The sequence below is a fragment of the Electrona antarctica genome, assembly GCF_951216825.1.
Source record: "Electrona antarctica genome assembly, chromosome: 23".
NCBI classification, from domain to species: Eukaryota; Metazoa; Chordata; class Actinopteri; order Myctophiformes; family Myctophidae; genus Electrona; species Electrona antarctica.
The window spans coordinates 20,687,244-20,708,653 of record NC_136804.1 but is presented as its reverse complement, the minus strand read 5'-3'; the positions used below and the strand labels follow the sequence as shown (position 1 = coordinate 20,708,653).

The 21,410-nt window shown below is 44.6% G+C and overlaps 1 protein-coding gene across 2 annotated transcripts in view; it reads right to left on the bottom strand.

The window, feature by feature from the left end:
- dennd5b (DENN/MADD domain containing 5B) overlaps positions 1 to 20,618 on the bottom strand; it is a 104,558-nt gene extending 83,940 nt beyond the window's left edge. For both annotated transcript variants that reach the window (XM_079494583.1, XM_079494584.1), the window contains exon 1: positions 20,187 to 20,618. In XM_079494583.1, coding sequence (XP_079350709.1) covers positions 20,187 to 20,295 — 109 coding nt within the window. In that variant the 5' untranslated portion in view covers positions 20,296 to 20,618. The remainder of the gene's footprint in view (positions 1 to 20,186) is intronic.
- Positions 20,619 to 21,410: the final 792 nt, after the last annotated feature.

Here is a 21,410-nt window from a genome sequence, read left to right as displayed (position 1 = left end):
CTCAACGCCGGCCGCGGTGGTGATGTCATCATTCTCTCAAGCGCCGCTTTGTCCCACTATTCAACGCCGCGAGGAGGGAAGACGAGAAAAAGCGAGGGACAAGAAGAGAGTAGAAAGAGGAGAAGAACAGAGTCTTTAAGGGAGGTGAGGGGAGATGACGGTAGATATACAGTACAGTATATGACTCATTTTCATTCCGGCACATGCTCTGGCCAGCGTCGGGGTCCTGACTCCTGACGTCCTGTGCTTCCTATTGCGGATTCTCTCTCCACTCTTAGTGACTGCATGTCACCTGAGTCTATGTCAGACGGTGCCCAACCTGTGGTCCGGGGCCCACTGGTGGGCCATGAGAATATCTTAACCCATTAAGACCTGCGGCTGATTGTACAAAAGCCTTCTAAATCAGTACTTCTCACACAATTTTTTTTTAAGCGTTCCACAATAGCAGACGTACAAGCTTGTATATGTGCTGGTTTTTCAATAGCCAACGCCAAAACTCTAAAATGACACCGATGCTTTCCCAGTTTCATGGGTTCAGTGGGCCCCAAATAATTGGCAAAACATGATTTTATTGATAACATTTTTATAAAAATAAATCAATGTAAACCAAAACCATAACATGGTGATGAACGATGTAGTTCATCACCATGTAGAGCTCACCCGTGAGACTATAAATGGAAAACAAAATGAAAACACATTTAATTCCAGAATTGTGGTGTAAAATAGATTACCCAAATGACTAACACACAAAGCTTTAAAGTGAAATTAAATAATGTGCTAACTACAAAGTGCCCTTAGAACTGAAAACAAGAGGCCAAGAATCCTCAAGAAGCGGAGGAAGTCAGTTTTTGAGATATAATCTCTGTCGGGTGGAAACTGAAAAATAGCAAAAGTAGCAGATCGACAAGCTCAAAACACATTGTTCACACTTGGATCTGCTACTTTTAAGTGACACTGACTGTAGTATGATCAAGTATGGTCTAGAGCAGTGGTTCCCAAAGTGGTGTCCGTGGATTGGAACCAAATGGACCCTTATGGGTCTGTAACTCTGAGCGTGTACAAATGGACCCTTATGGGTCTGTAACTCTGAGCGTGTACAAATGGACCCTTATGGGTCTGTAACTCTGAGTGTGTACAAATGGACCCTTATGGGTCTGTAACTCTGAGCGTGTACAAATGGACCCTTATGGGTCTGTAACTCTGAGCGTGTACAAATGGAACCAAATGGACTCCTGACGTCCTGTGCTTCCTATTGCGGATTCTCTCTCCACTCTTAGTGACTGCATGTCACCTGAGTCTATGTCAGACGGTGCCCAACCTGTGGTCCGGGGCCCACTGGTGGGCCATGAGAATATCTTAACCCATTAAGACCTGCGGCTGATTGTACAAAAGCCTTCTAAATCAGTACTTCTCACACTCGCAATTTTTTTTAAAGCGTTCCACAATAGAGCGTCGCAGTCCCGCCTCCTACCCTGGACCAGGAAATGAAACCCAATGCATTATTCTCATAGACATTTCTTAAAGTATTTATTTAAAGACGGTTACGCCGCGGACAAAGCCAACTCGAGTCGTGACAACTCATGACAACACAAACAATATTTTGGACCAAACAAATAATTAGAAAGAAGAAAAAACGGCAGGTTACAACACTTTTTTGTTGTTTTTCTTCTTTGTAATTATTTGTTTGGTCCAAAATATTGTTTGTGTTGTCATGAGTTGTCACGACTCGAGTGTATATGTGCTGGTTTTTCAATAGGCAACGCCAAAACTCTAAAATGACACCGATGCTTTCCCAGTTTCATGGGTTCAGTGGGCCCCAAATAATTGGCAAAACACGATTTTATTGATAACATTTTTATAAAAATAAATCAATGTAAATGAAAAAAAAAGGTCATGGTATTTTACAATGTTTCCTTTGAATCATCTACCCCGGTTGCTTATCAGTATCACAATGAAAAACAAGATTTCATTTTCATTCAGGCACATGCTCCGGTTGGCCTCGGCCCTCGGGTCCTGTGCTTCTCCGTCGACACCTAAATGACTGTCACCTGAGAGCCCGATGTGGATCAGATTAACAGCTGCCGTTTATCTGCACCTTGTCATAAGCTCTGCTACTCACTGACAGACCGAGGACGGCACAAAACGCACAGCACACAAGCAGTGTGTGCTGTGCAGACAAACACAATCAGATGCAGAAAAGCAATGTTTGCTGTATTAAGAGGCTTATACTAAAGTTTAGTTAGTTAGTTACATTTATTGTCCACGTGTGGAAATTTGTCTTCGGTCTCAACAACAGTAAAAAACAAACAGCTACAACAGCAACAACACTTACACAATTATTTTTCATGGCAAAAAATGCAGGACAACAAAAGGGCTGTTCACAGTGCACACCAAGCACTACAAACGATATAACTATGAAGATATACTTTTAAAAATAGTCAAGTGGATGACAAAGTCCACACCAAAACCATAACATGGTGATGAACGATGTAGTTCATCACCATGTAGAGCTCACCCGTGAGACTATAAATGGAAAACAAAATGAAAACACATTCAATTCCAGAATTGTGGTGTAAAATAGATTACCCAAAGGACTAACACACACAGCTTTAAAGTGAAATTAAATAATGTGCTAACTACAAAGTGCCCTTAGAACTGAAAACAAGAGGCCAAGAATCCTCAAGAAGCGGAGGAAGTCAGTTTTTGAGATATAATCTCTGTCGGGTGGAAACTGAAAAATAGCAAAAGTAGCAGATCGACAAGCTCAAAACACATTGTTCACACTTGGATCTGCTACTTTTAAGTGACACTGACTGTAGTATGATCAAGTATGGTCTAGAGCAGTGGTTCCCAAAGTGGTGTCCGTGGATTGGAACCAAATGGACCCCAACAGGTCCATTTGGTTCCATTTGTAGTACACTCTCAGATTTAAATTGACATTGATTTTACAATATAAATTGGGGTCTCAGAGATAGAAATGCCATTAGATGGGGGTCCGTAGCCTGTTGCATATCAAACTGGGGGTCCTTGAAATGAAAATGGTTGAAAATCACCCTTGGCATATATTTTCAAATGGGGGGTCCGCGGGCTAATGAGTGTCATTTTGGGGGTCCTTGACATGAAAAAGATTGGGAACCATGTGTGTGTGAGTGTGTGTCTTTATGCAAGTGATTGTGCGAGAAAGACATTGCTTGTGTGGGAAGAATTACATGTGTTAAATGCAGGTGTGTGTGTGTGTGTGTGTGTGTGTGTGTGTGTGTGTCCATGATTTATGTCTGCTGCCCTGTGTCCGACATCTGTCAGCTGTACTGTATGTAACGATGCTTTGCCGTCCATGCACGTTGTAACTGGCTGCTCTCCCACTGTCAAACTGCACTGGCAGTGTTTATGTCCTTTGTACAAGGTATTCCTGTACTTCTTATTATGTGGACATAAACAAACATTTCAAGTGTGCGTGTGTGTGTGTGTGTGTGTGTGTGTGTGTGTGTGTGTGTGTGCACGTGTCAGATCCAGTGCCAGCCATTCCCCATGGCAGCTGCATCGCAGTAACAAGGTTGTGATGATGTGCCTAATGAGATGAGGTGAGTCAGTCTTCACCTCGCTCCCAGCAACAGAGACAGCAGTCCTTGTATTACAGCCATGTTCCCCTGAGAGACGCCAGTGCACATCTGGGCTCGTTTGGCTAATGTAGATAGGGGTCAAAAAAATGGAAATGGTCTGCATTTCTATATATAGTTTTGGTTATCGTGGTAATAATAATAAATCACTATTTGTGTCGGTATCGCGGGAGGTAAAAAGCGGTTACAAACTCGACACTGCGGTATGCAATACACAACACAACCGCAGTATTGAGGTTATTGCACCCAGCAGTATTCACACGGCTTTGAAAAAAACAGCTTTATGAAAAAATATTCTTTATCAGATTATCTCTGCATTCCTTAATTTCCTTGTCGTGTAGAGCCAGTAACGCGCAACGGAAATAGTAGATCTACAACAACAGGCTCAGAACACGCTGTGAGCGTCTAGATGCTGCTATTCAGTGAGCAACGTGGTGAAGAAACAAGCTTAAAATCAGCCAGTAGGGGAGAAGTGTCTTGCTCGGGGGCGAACAGGTGACCTTACGACTCCGAGGCGGCCTCTCAGCTAAGTACTGCTGCCATGGCAAGGTAGGCCATTAAACTTTAAGCCGAGTAGCAAGTGTGATACCTGCATGGTCGCATGAAGAACAGCTGGGTTCTTTTCTTCTAAACCTTCAGAGCGTTTGTTTAAGTCTTTAATATCATTGCCTGGCAATCCCACAACTAATTCCTGTTTGTCGAGTCCCTGTATGGGCATGTTAAAGCTGTGTGATGTAGAGCAATATTAACTGAAAGGGATATCATGCCTCTATTATAATATGGATACATTCATTGTTGCCTGCTCTGTCTATTTAAATGTGTTGTCCAAATGTGGGTGAATAGAAAGGCAGTAAGGCTGCAGGCACACCTTTACTGTCAGTCTCTACTTACTGGTAGTGCAAACATGTAATGGCTGTAGGAAACGGATCGAAGGGAATAATTGTCAGAGAGAGAGAGAGAGAGATTAATTGATTTGCGAGAGGTCTCAATCAGTCTGCTTTGATATCTTTCAGATAAGGACATGGCTACTGTGTGAGTCCATGATACCAATTACAGACTCAGAGGGCCGACCGCACACGACACACACACACACACACACACACACACACACACACACACACACACACACACACACACACACACACACACACACACACACACACACACACACACACACACACACACACACACACACACACACACACACACACACACACACACACACACACACACACACACACACACACACACACACACACACACCTTTGTAAAACTTGTGTGATTACACAGAGGTCTTTGATCACTGAGGAAAAAGCTATTGAGGAAAAATATAAATAAGTTGCACTGATCGAGCCATGGGATTAAAAAAAATAACTATTCCCACAATTCAACAGCACACACAGCACATGTACAGACGCAAGTGCATTAGCATGATGCTTTATTACTCAGGGGATGATGGACTATAATGCTTTCAAGTCAGGCCAGCCGACAAGCAACATAATAAATTATTGCATATAACCAGACCAAGTGAAGAGAGGGCCTTAAGTCATCGGTGGCAGTGGTGTGTGTGTGTGTGTGCGTGCACGCGCACACGCGCATGAGAGAGAGGGGGTTGGGCATGTCTGCTTATCAACCCTTTACAGCCAAAATAATTTGTCTTCCTCAAGTGCCTGGCGGTCGGTCTCCACGGCAACCTCTCGCGCATCACGCAAAGCTCTGGGAAAGACTAACGGTCGTCATTAATGGAGAGGTTACGTCACCCCCCTTTGAACCCACGGTTGTGCCCGTTAATTGTATTGCCCCCCCAAACCCTCCCCCCCCCCCCCAAACAGGCCCTGCATCAGCTCACAAGACACCTGTGTGTGCACGTGTGTGTGTGCATGCGTTTGAGTGCTCAAAAGATTCCCAAACCCCTCAGCTCTAGACCCAAACACACTTTTTCCCCGTCTCCCGGGATCCACACTTACAAAAGATTTCTGGGGTCCGTGACCCCAAAAATGGGTCTCGGACCATTGTTTGGGAAACACTGGGTTACTTATAAGGGTCAAGCATTAGATAATGAGAACAGGGTTTCATAAACGGCTTTGGGCCCTCGGGCCCTTAGGCCCCATAAAAAGCCACGAGGACACTGGTGGCTGCATGGGGGCCCCTGGTTTTATGGTCACTCACTTAGTAAAGGAAATGAAAAAAGAAAACCGAAAAGGCTGTTGTTGTGAGATGTATGAAGGTACTATAAAGGGGGTTCGGTTAACCACTTAAGCCCTATATACTTTGTCACACAGCATAGCAGTGATGGAACGTAAGTAAGCACATTTACTTGTAAGTATTTCCAACGGAGTCTACTTTTGGTATTTTAAATTGATTTTGATACCAATACAATAATGTTGTACTTTTACTCAAGTAAATGTTGAATTCCGGACTTTTACTTGTACTGTATTTCTACATTGCAGCATTGACACTTTTACTGAGAGTACTTTTTCCCACCACTGGTGAATGAAAGCCAGAGTTGTGCGCGTCCAGGTTTGGTTGAAAGTGGTTGAACGGGTGCTGAGAGGAGCACTGAGGAGGACAGTGGAGGACAGTGGAGGATGGTTGTGTAAGCCTCTTCAGCCCTCGGCCCCATACTGTGGCTCTTCAGTCAGGGAAACGCACATGACAAAACAGACAGCTCAAAAGAGATGGGGGGGGGGGGGAGACATGCTCGGCTGGGAAGCACATCCTATTTTTCCCACAATGTCAATGTGAGCAGAAGCTGGCCAGGTTGTTAAAGACCTAATGAATGAATGAATGAATGAATGAATGAATGGCAATGAAACACAAAGAAACTGTGGGGTTGGAAAAGACTAGACTCAGGTTGAGAAGACTAGACTCAAGTTGAATCCGTAGAATCAGCTTTTCTTTTTACCTCCTTTCTACTTGTGTATGTGTGTGCATGCGTTTGTTTGTTTCTAGTACGCTCATGTAACCATGCATCCAAATACATCTGGCTGATGCTGCCCATGGTGTGAAACACAGCGCTTCGTCAGAGCGTGGAGAAGCGATTCGCTGCCTGACTTCATGCAAATGGCCAATCTGCGCATGCATCTGTTGAGCTGACCGGGACCATCATGCAGGCCACGCATCGCGCTGCTGCCTGCAACTCCCCTGCTTTGCATGGAGCCGCGGCAGATCACAGCGCTGCTGATAAACACAGCCTGTTGAACACAGATTCTACAAACATCCGAGTTCGAACGTAATGGGGAACAACAATGGCGCCGTGCGTCCACCTCACAGGATTTGCGTGATGCTTGTTTTACAGTTGCACGTGTTGTCCTTTACACATGCATAATGCAACCATGAATGTAAATCCAAACTGTAATTCAACACGGCAGTGGGATGATGCATTGCCATCCCTCACGTCAGACAGCGCTGTAAGATAATATCTCAGGATCTCGCTGTCATAACACAGTAGTCGACACCCTCCATCAATCATTATGATGGTGTGCAGGATCTGTGATTCTGGAAGGATGGCGTTCGGTCTCAGGATCCCATACATTGATAATACGAAGTGACGCGATATGTGAGGTTGTATGTCTGCTAGTTTTGAATAGCCAATGCAAAAATCTAATATGAATAACACAGTTTTAATGTGTTAGGGCTGGGGGGTACAGACTTAAAAACAGTACATTCTTATTTCCCGATTTATTAGATCTACTGATGCACTATTAGTTGTGATAATTGAAATCAAGTAAAGATGTGACATTTAAACATTTTTCCAACTTGCTTGCCTTTATTTGTTCCAGTTTATTTTAAAGCTGACTGAAGCCTCAAAAGGCTTTTTCAGCTTCACATAAAAAAAAAATCACACCCGTGTGAACTGAGTGGTGTAAGGTCTTATATAGACTGATCAGCTGTGGTCTGACGTAATGTCTGACGTAATGAAATCACACCTGTGTGAACTGGGTGACCAATGACCATAGCAACCATGCTCATTTTTTGGTACGAACAGACAGACAGACACGTAAACTAACAAAGCCAGTTGTAGGAGTGGTTTACACCACTCAAAAATGAATATTACCAGTAAGACGCCCGAGGGCGAGAAGCCCTCGGGGATGGAGAGTTGCTAGCCAATATTGATGATATCAGGGATCTCCATATATGGGCTTAATATTGATGACTTCACGTGATGTCACGAGGCACGACCATATATGGGGCGTGACCACCTGACTGACGGGAAATGCACGATTTCATAGTTAACTGCGACCTGTGGTCGCAATAAAATGAAACATTGGCCAAAAATATTGTGATTATTTTCCCCCTATGGGGATTACAATGCAAATAAAAAGTACATGAACCCGTGGATTTGCGCCCTCTACCGATATTGACGTCAGACTTCGGTGCTCTATGATGCATGATAAATCATCCCCACCCAGAATCAAACTGACAACCTTTCAACTTCTAGGCAGCTGAGCCTGAGGCCAGTGGTCTGGCAGTGCTTATTACACAGCAGTTCTATCCCTTCTACAACATTCACCACAAAACCATCCTATTACAAGAACAAGAATGGACTTTTAAAGCAATCTAAATCAACATAAAATTAATAAATACATCACAACTCGGAATAGCGATGTAGGCCTACAGCTAGTCAGCTACAATGTAAAAGAACTGCAAAGCAAAATGCATGTTGATTCACTAGCCAGATGGCTAACTGGCCTGTCGGTTTTTATGTTCTATATTACGGTCAAAGCAAGGCAGATGTGCAAAACGCCCTTTGAAGTAACCTCGGTCAACCGCAACCCACAGACACAAATTGAGTTGTTTTCTTAGAAATATTAGGCTCTGCCATGTGGAGTGGACTGTGACTTGTGGGATTCATTCATCCTGGAATACTGCCGACTGGTCTTAAAGGTTATCCGAGTGAAAACCTTCCCGAGATTAGAGACATGGCATGGCTAAATGTCATCCTACGTCACCGTCAAACATCAAACGTCAAACATGCAGCAGCTAGATTATCTGTCAAACTCTGACATGTACGGTGGCGGTGCAAACAAGTTCAGAATTAACATGGCTTGCACTTGTGGTAATCTGTCCTGACAACCTCGCTGATTCCACCAATCACACAACCTGCTGCGATGTCCACTGTAGGGGAGGAAAGTCAGAAATTGGAAGGTTTGGTGGATTTCTTTGGGGGTTTGTTTTTAGCTTGGATTGAATATAAACAGGGTCAATCAGTCTCAAAAACTGTACTAATACTAATTGATGATGTTGTGACATGTTTCACAAACAACCATGAATCTCACATTTGCGTTGGATTTGCTGCACAGAGTGGAATACATACTTGGTTTTATTCAAAGCAAAATCCAATGGTGGATAGGTTGGTTGACGCACATGGACAACATTCAAGACTTTGTTACAAGCCATATACAAGTAATAAATAAGTACGAGACTTGGGAACCAACGGCTCCAGAGCCATATAGTGTAGGACAGTAGGACTATAGGAGCCTATCTCCTGTTTCTGTAGCAAGAGGCGGCTTGCTGAGTCCTCCAGGCTGCCATCATGTGCAAGGAATGACATGCCCATGACAATCTCCCTGGATCATTACCAGCGAGACACTAAAAAGGGGACGGGGGCCCGGGTTGGTTCCACCAATGCCCTGCGGCCTTTTGAGCATTGTGGCTGCCAGCGTTGCTATTTATTCAGGCGCTGCGTATCCGAGGGGCCACACGGGAGCCCTTAGCCTCTGCCACTGTCTCTTGTGTGGGGCACGGAAAAGACAGCCAGGGGAGTGGATGTCTGTCTAGTGTCTATGGCAGCAGAGTGGGGTTGGAAGGGGTCAGGGCTACACACGCGCATCGCTGCTTTGATTTATGAGATTCTGCCTGTCTGCTTGTAGGTAGTGGTGGTGGTATGTGCGCGGATGTGGTCATAAAAGATAGACAGAGTAGATAATCGTCCATAAAAATGAAGAGAGGGAGGAGGAAAGTGTAGCAGAAAGAGAGAGGTGAATGATAATAGTCATTGTGAGAAGGGAAGGAGAGAAGAAATAGACAGCCAGAGAGAGAGAGAGAGAGAGAGAGAGAGAGAGAGAGAGAGAGAGAGAGAATATTATCAACTGGTTTAACTGATTGCGTCATGTATTCTTTACCCATCCTTATCACACAGGTGCAGAGGTTGCTGAATGAGTTGGAACCTGAGTCAGTCAGAGGACAAAGTCGATATGACCCGACTGGCCGCAGCATTATGTCCTCATATCATATGCAGACAGTACAGCAGCACACACGCAAACAAAAGCACTCCCATGCACGTGCACACAAATGTGCACAGCCACACACTCTTTATTACCCATGAAGTTTCTGCCCTGTGTGGAGTCCAAAGGAAAGCACGGCATGCACAGTACACCCCAACAAAAATATACAGGTGCTGGACTAAAATACGTACACTGTAGAGGGCAGGATTCCCTCTGCACTCCCTCTGTACTTACTTGGGTTGAAATCAACGTTAACTTAATTCATTGTGCACAGTGTGCAGACTTCCATTCCTTCTCCTATGTGTTTTTTGTACATTAGTACCTGCTGCTCTGGACCTACCGAATGATGTGTTACCACGTTTGCACCTTCACCTCATGCATCTGGTGGTCTTATGTAGATTTATTTTGTTATTGTTATGTTATTGTTGTTCTCTTTAAAATGAATGCTTCTTCAGTGTTCTCCACGCTCCCTTTCTCCCTCCTCCTTTTTCTCCTTCCCCCTTTCTGACAAACAACAAAAATGATGGAGCTTGCGCCAAAAACAAAACAAAAACTAATTTCACCCACGTCCTTAAATCTGTGAACCTGTGATGATGTGACAATAAAGTTGGTTTTGACATAAAATGCTATAAGCTATATGCTGTCCATTGCTGTACTGAGGGTCAGTGAGTGATGACTGTCTTATACAGTCAGGGCCCCAGGCACACATGACCTCTCTCCACCCTTCCATCAACATTGTTCATACTAATGCTGTGGTTGTCATGACATGACTGACTGGCTACTATGCCATGTTCTGCTCACTGTTCTGGGTGTCTTGGAAGAGTTTGAGCGTTGCTGGCTCTGGCTGCTGCTGCTGCTGCTGCTGTTTCTGCAGCTGGCAGTGCGACTGTGTGGTATATCTTTCCTGTCTGGACTGGACAGCTCGCAACTCAGCTTAGGAAAGCACCAACCAAAAATGACACTCTTGCTGGACATTTATACAAAAGTCCCACATAAATCTACCGTAATTTAGACTTTGTACGGCCGTGTCCATAACTGAAATTCAGCTATGTCGTCGTCTCCATGAAAAGCTACAATGGTATTTTGTCTCTAAAATATTCTAAAATGTTCCGATTATGTTTAGGCAACAAACTCCTGTGTCCAGTTATTTGTGTCAGCGGTGTAGTGAGGTGACAGCTTACTACTAGGGCTGTTATGCCACCAATGCCAATCTGTCATGAAGGTGCATGCCTTAGTCACCATCATCAGCACTGACTACCGCGGTTATGTAAGGAGATTTATGGTGTGGCTGACATAACGCTACAGTGCACCACGGTGTGTTCTAATGACCGGCTTTGCTTTGTGTTGCTGCCCCGTGTCATTAGGGACAGCGAGGCCATATCACATTATGCCGTTGCAGACCACAATCGATGGCAATTAAACTATGCGCATTAATGAAAAGCTTTTCAACCGAATCTTACCAGATTTTCTCACAGCCAGGATACCATCTCTCGTCTCTCTCTGAACAGCACACACTTGAGATGTTTTTCCGCTAATGTTTTTTTTGTTTTTGTTTTTTGAAAGTAAATCCTCCCATACACAGACACACCCTCTTCTGTCTGAAGAGGTCAAGATGTATCAGTTTGGCCGATATATATCAGCCCTTATCTACAAATTATGCAGCCAATGTGTCCAGATTTTCTTTTTAAAAGAAAACATTGTCAGAAATAGTAAATCTACAGGCTCACAACATGCTTGTAAAGTTTCTATTTTTTTAAAGGTTATTAATTATTTGACCTTTTTAAAAATATAGATTTACAAGCTAAAATAAAACACGTCACTATACAACATGCAAGCTTGTAGATTAAGTGGTTAAATCAACGTGTTTTCTCTGTAATAAATAAAGTTAAATGAAGTAATTATCAAGCGACAAGCATCGTTCAAAACGGCAGTAATCGGATTGGCGTAGGACCCAGAAATCTGCCATGCATGCATCGGCCGGGGTCTAGCACATCATGCACGCATGCACACACGTCATCCTCGGCTCTTGCCACTGTTTGCGTTGCCAAGCTTGTCACCCTGGGCCAGGGACCAGCTTGGACTAGATGCACGCAGAGCACTGGGTGTACCCGTGTCGTACCACTGCATATTATAACTGCTATTGATCCCCCAGTGTAAACACAGCAACTGAAACAAACAGAGGGCCATTACTAAACTGGACCCGAGTCATACCATTACCTGTCCTGGACCACTTTTTGTCCCTCTAAACCAAAAATCTCTTAGCCGAAAATAGCCGATACAAGCTCACAACGCGTCACGTTGCAATGTGTTGTGAGCTGTTGAGAGTTGTAGATCCTATTTTTGGCTAATGTCCCCCCCAGATTATGGATGCTGGGGTTCAAGTGGTTTACAAGAGGTAATTTAACTCTGACAGTGTAAAAATTAAACTGTAAGGCTGAATGCACAAAACAAGAGAAGGTACGTTCGCAACTTCGCATGTCTTCTTATCCTGTCTTTGGTCAACCATTATGTAGCATTTGTGCGCTACACGTCATTACGGTTACCAGATATAAGAGATGTGTGCGGTGTATGAAATGTTGGAAGAAGAGTGTTGAGAGATGTTTCATATTACATACAGTAATCTGTATCCAAATACAGGGCATATGCCTCCAAACGCTGCTTGTTCTGGAGGGGAAATATGTTCCATAAAATGTCTGAGAGAGGAAAATGTCACTGGCATTTCCATATGCATCCCGTGGGTGCCTGGATGAAACGATGTGACATTCAGACGCATCTCCCTGAGGAGAATTATGTGCGTTACAAGCACAAAGCGCTGGTTTACAGAACACCGTGGCTTCTTTTACTGATTCTATTCTGTTCTATTCTATTCTATTTTAAACCAATGCCTGGCGGACTCCATTGAATGTACGGGTGTGAAGACCATATGGCACCAAATACTCAGACGACAACGGGCCACGTTCACAATGTACCGTGTCACGCCACTTTCTGTGCTACGCTACCTACTACCACTGCAGCAAATGTTGAGATTAGCCCAACGAACGATGACGAAATCACAGAAAGAGACATGCCACTGTCAAGCACAGACAGACACGGCCATTATCAGCCTCTGATGGGCTCAAAACGGCGTCTCCCCTCTCCCTTTGTCCCCTCGCTCTCTCCCTCCCTAGGACTGCTGTGCTCCACGGAGGGAGAACATATGGGGTACAGGGTCAGAGGTCAGTGGTGTGGGGGGGGGGGGGGTAATGTCTGCTGACACCTCCTGGGATCAACTGCTCACTTTGGTAAGAGAGAATGGGGGGGGGGGGGCGGGGGGGGTCTCGGTACGTATTGGCTGCGACACTGACAACGGGGAACCGCGGCTAACATCTAACAGTATTCTCTGGGGTTCCCGGGGGTCCGTCGACTCCCACAAATGGATAATCCATCATCACCAGCCACCGCTGTTCAGCGTCTCACCTCCGAACCCTGAACTTTGACGGGGAGCATGTGTTGAGAGATAACACGCGGTATGGTCACAGGACGTGACAGACAGTGCTTCGCTGACATTGACCATCTTGTTGCGTCGCCCCGCGCCCGTTGGGCACTCGGCAGGGGGCATTCAACAATAGCCCACAAACATCAATCATATCCGAGATTCAGCGTTCTTCTGGCGGAGCCGCTTTGCGCTTCTTAATGATCAGTCGCAGTGGGTTAGCATCGGCACACTGGGTCCAATAAGTCTCAGATTCCCTTGTGGAGAAAGAAGCATCAGAGAGGACTATGCCTATGCTGGATGGTGTTACACAAAGTAGAGATCGGATTCGGATGCCTAGCTCTGTGATTGAGAGTGTGTGTGTGTGTGTGTGTGTGTGTGTGTGTGTGTGTGTGTGTGTGTGTGTGTCAGTGTGTGTGTGTGTAGGACAGTCACGTGCGTTATAGATTACAGAGATGTGTTCAGCCTGGAGGAGCTGTCTGAACGGATTACTATAACAGGCTTAATAGGCCCACAGCGAACAGGCGCTCTCACAGAACACGAGCCAGGACAAAAACACAGACATGGAGGGGATCGCTACGAGGGCAAGAGTCAGCATGAGACACAGAGAGAGAGAGAGAGAGAGAGAGAGAGAGAGAGAGAGAGAGAGAGACTCTCTGTGAGAGAGCAGTCACATACAAGAGATAATTCAATTCAATTCTGCAATAAATGAAACCGACAAGACACAAATAAACAATAAACTGAAGGAAATTACCATACTAGGCTTTTAACCGTCTGATGATTCTGTGCAAACACAGGTTTCCGCCGCCTCCTTTAATGAGCCATTAGGATCTGCGTGACACCATCCCACCATTACGTTCCATTAGCATAGGTCAACAGGGGCAAGGTGTCAGTTGTTGTTAGCCTGCGTCATCATTAGCATATTATGTCAGCAGCCAGCACTGCCCTTTAAAGCCATTGTGCAGACATGACTTTCCAGGCTGGCCCCTGTGTGGACAGATGGCCAGAGCCGAGGCCCAGGACAGAGCCTTAAGAGCTCCTCAAAACCCCTTTGTGCTGCCCCTCAGTCTGTGGATGGTCCCACCTCATCAGCCTGCTACTGCTGCACTACACCACACACGCATGCACACGCACACGCAAAAACATACACACGCAAACACTCTTCAGCGAAGATAATTGGTGTAGAGTCTACACCAAATCTCTTTGCTGAAAGTCACCGATCTACTAGCTCACGTGTCACACTCGCACTGCATTGTGAGCTTCATCTATTGTTAGGAGATAGCCCAGAATAGGGAGCAAGTTGTTCTTAAGCCCATTTTATTCTCGACATTGTGTTGACTTCGACAAATAATTGATCTACAAGCTAATGTTGTGACACCCTCACTTGGAGTATAAATTAAGCTTTATGAGACAGAGACACGCTCCGTCTGCATCAACGTGCTATAGTCACTGCAATGGTAGACACCCTGTTTTTTAGACTCAGTACCATGATGAGTAAGTTATAAGTTATACATTCTTTATTGGCATTGTAAAGCTGTACTCTTTCTGCTGAGCAAGATGGCACCATCGCGACCAGTACAGTATAGACCAAGCTTTGTGGCGGACAATCCAAAAGGTTCCACCGACCGCCTCCTGACTAGCAGGTCGGATGTGGTCATATATGTGGTCATATATGCCCTTTGCTTTTCTGAGCGGCCCGGGGACATCAGGCTCCCTGAGGTGCAATTATGAACACATTCAGTTCAGTGGGCTGCAGCGGTGGCTAACCCCCTTGGCAGTGATGATATCGCACAATGAGGGTCTCTAGAGTCTAGACCAGTGGTTCCCAAACTTTTTTCAGCCCGTGACCCAAAATAGAAATAAGATATTCACCCGGGACCCCAAACTAGTACAAGCTACTACTTAAGGTACTTAACTATTTTGCATGCTTTCGTGTGGAGTCTGACTCTGTCTGAGGTGTGAAGAGGGGAAACACAGAACGCAGACGGAGACATGAAAGGATATGGGGCGGGGGAGAAGGTCTGGCATCGCTGGAGCTGGGGAACGACAAGCATGTTGTTCTCTGCAATTAATGACACAAATGATGGAGAGAGAGAGAGAGAGAGAGAGAGGTGAGCACCTGGCTGATTGAAGGAACCTGGGCGGAGAACTGAAGCTGGGCATCTGTTGATCATCATGTTGTTTACTCTCCAGAAAACGAGGCAGTGTGTATCTGCTTGTGCATACTGTATGCGCGCGCGTGCGTGCGTGTGTGCGTGTGTGTCTGTGACAAGTGGTTTACCCAGCATGAGAGCAGTGCTCTCATGCTGGGTAAACCACTTGTCACATATCTCGTATCAGAGAGGGTGAAGGGTGAGCGACCCGTGAGGAAGCAATACTGGCCTAATATTTCCATCTACAAATAGCTCGCCAGCTTCATCACCCTCCCAAGAATAGCTCCCCCTCTCACCTTTCGCCTCCGCAATGCCACCAACGAACCCACAATGTATCTGGTGTTAGAATCCAGAGCACAAACACGACGCAGGGCACTTCTTCCTCTCTCTCCAGTGGCAACTGTTTCCAGTGCCCTTCTCAAACCCGCCAGCGTGTATTTATAAAGCTTACAATCACCGACGTCCTGAGAGAGAAGCAGGGCTGTTATTTTTTGGGTGGAACTAAAGCCACTAATTATGACTCCGGCGTGGATCAAAACGTTTTGTTTGGACGGACGGGACAAAAAAAAAAAACACGTGCTCACATTCCTACACAGAGAGACGGGCACAGATGCCGGCCTCTATCAAAGCCACCCACTGCTCCGATCACACAATCCCACCAGCCCGAGACCATCGACCACGCAGGAGTCCATGGAGTTAGAACTTTCACTCTATGGTCCCAGCCTAGGCAGCTCCACAGGAAGTCTGGCCCTCTAGCTTGAACAATGGGCCTGGGGAAAATAGGGCTGCTGCCACACAAAAGGGATGGGAGGAGGGGAATCACAGGCTAAAATAAGCAAAGGCATCCACCACTACTACGGGCTAATGTGGGTCACAACAACAACCAGGGCCACGCAGTGCACATGATGAATACGCGGGGGTTGGTGGGAGTGGGTGGGCTGAGACGCTAGCCTGGTGCTAAAGGTAATAAAGAGGACCTTCATGGAGTCGTGTGTCATTGCGATATCAATCACGGCAGCATTAGCGTCGTCCGAGAATGGGGGCGAACTGGAATACAGGCCTGATCCGAGTTGTAAATCCTCTCAACGGACGGATCATGGGATGATGAGCTAGAGAAAGGACGGACAAAACGTACGTCATGGGGATGGATGGACTGCTTCTGTTCTGATAACAGGAGGTGGTGGAGGGAGACGACAAGAGACAAGACATGGCAGTTTTTTAACAATCTATTTTAGAATGATGTCTTGTCTGTCCAGTGTGTAGCGTGGGTGAGATGCCGGTGTGACTCCAGAGTCTCGGTCACCACATGCATTATCCCAGAATCTCATTCTCTCTCCCGTTTACTTTCTCCTAGCTGTCCTACTTTTAAATGACTCACTTTTTGCATTGACTCAAACGTACAGCAGTATGTTAAAAAAAGAAAGCCAAAATGGATCATCACAAAAAAGCCAAAGGCTTGTTTACGCTGTGGTCCATAAACATTCAAACAAATAACGATACAGAAAATACAAAAATATGCAGTTTTATGACAATGTAAAAAAAACATATTGTTAAAGTAATTCTTTATTTTTTTAATGTTTACTGCCATGGTTCCAGCTCAAGCTGAACCATATAATCAGCTAATCATATCAAGGGGACGACAGACTGAGCCAATCAATCCCCCAGAGATTTCCCACACAGATGTTGTCACTGACACTGATCAAGCTCCATGTGTCCCAATGACCTCATCAACAGCACCAATAATGACATCACCCACTGAGCCATCCATTGCTTTTATATATTATGATCAGATTACAACAAGTGTAATTATATCAAACTAGTATACTGTATAGGTTCAGCTCCCCAGAAGAGCATGTGAATCTCAAGTCTTTTTGTTAATAGTAATTGATTGTATTTTCCTCCCTCTACTTTCCATTTCTAATGTCGCACACTTTGAAAAACACTATCCTAAACAACACATAGGGCCTGTACTCACATAGCAAGTGGGAGCAGAGCAGACATCATCAGGATATATGCTATCATCAGCAAGGAGGACACTCATAACTCATCAACAGTATCATATCTCAGATACTAATACTCATCAGTCACCACAGCCTTAAGGCAAGGCAAGGCAAGGCCACACACACACACGCACCACCCCCCCCCCCCCCCCATCAACAAAAATCATCAGATTTTACATGAACAGACTCCATGCTCTTTGAATGCCCAACATCGACCTCTCCTCCAGTCACTTCCAGGGCCCTGTCTGTTTGCTGCAGCAATACAAGGACATTTGTTTTGGAGCAAGAGTCCACTTGTTGAATCAATAAATGCAGTAGAGCTTAAAATGAGCAGTCATGGCTCACATCGGTCACGTCATCACATGTGAGCTGCGGGTCCAGCAGGTTCATTGATTTAATCGACTAGAGAAAAACAGATGTACAAGCCCATAAAGTGCCATGTGTGTGTGTTTGTGTGTGTGTTTGTTTGTTTGTTGGGGGGGGGGGGGGGGGAGTACGACACTGTTGTACAGTACTATCAAGTATAGAACAGGACTTAAGTGGTTAATCACACTAAATGATTGTCTCGTTTTGACGATTCATCGATTAAAAAAATACAATATGTGCTTGGTTACACACATACACACACACACACACACACACACACACACACACTGAACTTTGAGCCAAGGGATTGACTAGAGCCACAGAGTCAGTCAGACATGTGGTACTAATGTGGTGCAATAATTTAGTAACACAGCGTGCAAAAAAAGAAAAGAAAGGAGAAAACTAGAAAAGGTGCGTGGTGTGCACTGTGCATTGTTGTTATGAATGAGTGTCACAGACTCACACCACATGGGAACAGATCGACTATAGACTATAATGCCTGTTAATGTTGCTCTGAACCAAATGGACCAGAGCTGTATTATAGGTTGGCCTGACTGGCCCCAGATCAGACCTCAGTTCAAGGTTCTGTGGTGGGGAGGACGGAGGTATAAATCAATGCATCTGCTTCGTACGGAAAGATACCGTGTACTTCTCTGAAGCACAAACTTACTACAATGTGTGACTGATATATAGACGGACACCTGAATGCGGGGGTCTTCAACAACGGGGTCTGGGACCCTTAATCTCTAAAATTTGCAATATCGGAGTTGGAACCGGAGACCAATTGGGTCTCCATTGTCCCGCTGAGAGCTGCTCAGAGGTGGACAGCCGCTGCCCTCGCCGGCGGGGGCAATGGGGCTCAAGAGGAAAGGGTCCTCAGAGATACTACAAGGGGTCCGCCAATTTTTTTGTGGGATGGGGAACATTAGATGAAAGTAGCAGATCTATATAGCTTGTACATGTTATTTTCTGAGAGTTGGTGTAGAGGAAAAGAGGCAAGAGCAGATCCAGCAGAGAGCCAACAGTCAAGTTGTATAAATAAATATTGAGGGTTGAAAGGGTCTGAAAATATAGGCCTACATTAGCATGAATCCAACGGATTAATAGAAAATATATTGTGTGTCAATTTTATGAAGCCATCTAGTCTAGTATGAACAAGTTGAAACTGCAAGACATTTTTATACAATTATGTAGTGGGTGTGGGGGTCCTTGCTTCATCTCTCTCTCAGCTAGGTGGTACCCTAGTCCCTATATAATACCTGCTGCTGTGTGGACCTACCTAAGTGTTACCTCCTTGCACCTTATCCTTTATGTCTAACCTCATATAATGTGCTGGTCGATGTAGATATCTTTGCCTCTCCTATATATATGTTTTTCTTTACTGTTAGATTTTTCTCTTTGCTCTCCCTTCTTTTCTTTTCTCTTTCTCAAAACAAAAAACGATGGAACTCGCACTAAAACAAATGTCACCGTCCGTCCCTCTTCTCTGCACCTGCTGTAAACCTGTGATGTCATTGTGCCAATAAGGTAGATTTTGATTGTGCTCAAGAAGAGAAGTCTGAATATTAACTAACATAGCGATTACAAAAGACGACCATATAGTTGTTCTCTTTCACACATAACCCCCTGGCACTGTATTCCAAACAAGCAACTTGATTACATCAGCAACTTACACATTGCCTATTCAAATGATTAATTTCATAATGCTATAGCCTACTATACCCCCATACTACATGCATGACATCAAAATGATCCATGATAACTCGTGCTTTTTAATTGCCACATACTGTGAATATATAATAATAGTTCAAAGAGCATAGTGCTGCTAAGACTGGCCAAGAATGTAAACAAGTCTAACGTTACTGTCACCGACCCGAACGCTGCATCCTTTGTTCTGGTGGTGTTCACATAATTATAGACCGAACATTTGTAAGAACAAATAAGATTATCATTGTAAGAAATATATAAATCTGTTCCTTAAGAAATTGTACTCATTTAAGCATTGCCACACACGTTACATATGATGGCTAGTACTAATTGAATTTGAGCCAATCTCCCAATGGATAGATAACTTGGATAAGTTGTGTTGTTGTGACATATGAGTGTGTGATATCCTTGGCTTGGATCAAGACTATCATATATGTATTTTATCGATTTTGACATTTCCATATATAGATGCATCATATTGATACGAAAGTAAAAGTCTGACTCGATAAAATACATCTGTCTTGATCCAAGGCTACAATTGAGTAGCAAATGTTTTTTAAAAAATCGATAAAATACATCTGTGATGATAGTCTTGATCCAAAAACTAGGCAGATATAATAATAATGATTTGAGCATCAGCATACCCGCTAATTCGTCCGGTTCCAGTCCAGTCTCCGTGTCTATTCCGCATATGACAAAGTAGTGAGCGAAGCGGCAGGGCGCCGCGCCGGACGCCGCGCTGCCTCCACTCATCCCCGGCGTCGCTGTTCAACCACGTCCCGCTCCTTAGTTCGGCGCACAGCAGCAACACATTCCCGAAGGAGGAATTAGAAGAACTGCGTCCAATAATGAGAAAGAATTGTGTGCCGGTTCCCAAGCTTGTAAAACAAATGGTTGTGTGTGCTGGCGTTCAATAAGAGTCACTGTCTTAATCTAAATGTGTTTTTTCACCCTAAAACATGAGAGCGTTCCGCGGGGAAGCCTGGAATCACTGCGGAGCTGTGGCTTCACTTCACTGCTTGTTGTCAGCGGCTCGTAGTCAGTGTTGCCAGGAATTGAGAGAGAAACAAGCAACCAACCAGGTCTATGAAAACAAGCCCAAAAGAAGCGAACCCCTTGCTGCTTGCTATTAAATATATGCTATTTAAATTTTAAACAAACAAAGTAACAAACAAATCAATAATTGTATGGGGGTCCCGGGTACCTGGTAAAATGTTTTCGGATTGGACTCTCTGCAGACAAATTCATTTGGGGTCCTTGACTTGATAATGTTTGAGAAACACGATTTAGGAGGAAGTCCAAATTGAAAAGTGTGAAATATTTAAAAACATTTTAACAACGGGGGTGCCCTGGCACAAAAGGTTTTCATATGAGGATACTGATACACAGAACATTACATTATATGTATTGTTAATTGGGGGTCAAGTTAAGCAATCCCAAACTACACTTTAGAAACAAGACCCACCCAGAGTCGCTTATAATAAGCAGCCATGGCAACGCTGCAGAACGGCGTGTTCTCCTATGATCCTGGAGGAGTCGCTGGGCTGCAGGGCGGGACATTCAAAACCAAATCTGCTCTGGAAACGAAGCAGTGGTTCGACTCAAACCTTTTCAATGTCAATGAAAGGACCCCACAGGCTCCCACATATGTATTTGACCACGGACCCCCATCGGAAAATATTTGGTGATTTTTTTTAGTGATTTTTGTATTCCTGCAACACTGAGCCTACATAGTTTTGAGTTGATTTTAGACCTTTTCTTTATTTTATTTTTTTCAATCTTGGTACCCATATTTTCTGGAATAATGTTTAGTCCACTAACATACACTTTGTGAATGTGTCTGTTATAGACAGGGGATAAACAACTAC